The 1,922-nt window shown below is 34.4% G+C and overlaps 1 protein-coding gene across 1 annotated transcript; it reads left to right on the top strand.

Annotated features, from left to right (window-relative positions):
* Positions 1-21: 21 nt before the first annotated feature.
* On the top strand, positions 22-1,918 carry LOC102306462 (CMRF35-like molecule 1; the record flags this gene model as incomplete). The annotated part of the gene is made up of 3 exons (XM_042224526.1): positions 22-894; positions 1,097-1,417; positions 1,632-1,918. Coding segments are annotated over exons 1-3 (654 nt in total), but the record flags the coding sequence as incomplete, so codon positions are not given.
* Between the last annotated feature and the right edge of the window lie 4 nt (positions 1,919-1,922).

Here is a 1,922-nt window from a genome sequence, read left to right as displayed (position 1 = left end):
TAGCAACTTATCTCTGAGCAGAGGTGGAAAAAGTACAGACATTCTGTGCTTAAGTAGAAGTACAGATATTAGAGTTAAAAACATGAAGGTGATTTAATCAAAATGATGTGGACAGCATGTACAGTTATGCTTCAATCATAAAAGATATGAAAAGGGCAAATATTCAGCTTTCCATTCAAATTTATTACCTTTTTTGTTGCTTTTCCTTCCTAATTGTCATATTTATTTCTGTTCTCCATCAGGGTGAAAAAAAGGTCATCTGAGTGCATTTAATCATCAATGAAATATTTCAATACTAAGCTTTTTTGCCTTTTTATCTGTCCCTAAGTTATTGGACTTACTGCTGCAATATTTTGTTTCCTGTCCTAGTGACTCTTTTCATCTCTTTTACAACAACAAAGCTTTATTCTTGCAAAGCAGGAAAGTTTATTGCACAATTTCTTTGTTACCATTTCCTTTCTTTAAGATCACGTGATTTCTGGTTTAAAAGAAATAAAGAATTATCAAAAGCATCGACACCAAAGGATAATCCTGAACCCTATTTTCAGGATTTGTGAGAACTCATCCTGTTTAATAGAGATTTTTTTTTTTTACTGTTTTCGCTTCCTGCACTGTCAGTGCTATTATATATTATGAGAATGCATATTATTGTTTACTTGTAGCAATGTTGTGGATGGTAATTTTCATACTTAGTTTACAGCAAAAGACAGCAGAAAAAAAACACCTTATTGTATGACGAACTATCAGGAAGGCAGGTTTTAAGTGTTGCATTTGCATGTTGCTTAAATTCAAAAATAGAACCAGACTTGACTGTGGTTCAGGTGTTGTCATTCTACTCACTCACAGGCATGGCTGCTCATCTCATCGTTCTTCTTTTTTTCAGTGTGCTTAAAGGTCAGTCACAGGAATCATTAAAATACTTCATGTTTTTCAAAGGTTAGTGTCAGTAGATGATAAAAATAATGGCTTTTAATAATTTTTAGTTTATTCTGTTTTGTACTTAACAACACTCTAAGCGTCTACATATACAAGAGACAAATGAAGGAAGAATGTTTTAATTAAACATAACCAATAAAATACTTTGTTCTTGTTGCAGGAGTTCACAGCATAACTACAGTCAGTAAAGTATCAGTGGAAGCTGGAAAATCTATCTCCATCCCATGTCTCTATGAGTCACAATATATAGACCATGTGAAGTACTTGTGTGAAGGACATATATGGAGCTCCTGCAGCTATGCAGTAAAAACAAACAAACCAGACCCTTCAGGAAAATATTCAATCTCTGATGACAAAAAAGGACAAATTTTTACTGTGACTATAAAAAATCTGACAAATCAAAATACTGATTACTGGTGTGTGGTGGAGATTAATAATGGACCGGACTGCGGACAGTATTTTCAACTATCAGTTACCAGTGGTAAGTGCACATCTCTATTAACATTTCAAATTCTTTACAATGTCGTTTTTTGGAGAAAAAAAAAACATTTTTTAAGACTGAGTATGCACTTGTCATTCAAAGCTAATGAGAATCAACATGAAATCTTAATCACCTATATTTTTTTTATTCAGCACTGAAAAAAGTATTGGCATTTTGGGTTTTTTGCTTTCTTTAAACTGAATTTTACTTGAAGATACCCCCAGTCTCTACGTGGATCATCAGAAGATTACAGGATATATTGGAGAAAACATAACTATTAGATGTCACCCGAGTAACTCTGGAGAAATGAAGTGGTGCAGGCTGGGCAGGAACTGTGTGACAGGATCATTTGGATCCATAGATGGAACAATAGTGACCACTCATATGAGAGACCCAGATGTTTCCACAGTGACCATGACTGGACTACAGTCAGAGGACAGTGGCTGGTATTGGTGTGCTGAAGGGGACATTCAGATACCAGTATATTTAAATGTTACTGAGAAAC

The sequence above is a fragment of the Haplochromis burtoni genome, unplaced genomic scaffold, assembly GCF_018398535.1.
Source record: "Haplochromis burtoni strain Fernald_Lab_line unplaced genomic scaffold, NCSU_Asbu1 Contig_7, whole genome shotgun sequence".
NCBI classification, from domain to species: Eukaryota; Metazoa; Chordata; class Actinopteri; order Cichliformes; family Cichlidae; genus Haplochromis; species Haplochromis burtoni.
The sequence above is the reverse complement of the archived record's forward strand: the minus strand, read 5'-3'. Positions and strand labels throughout refer to the sequence as shown.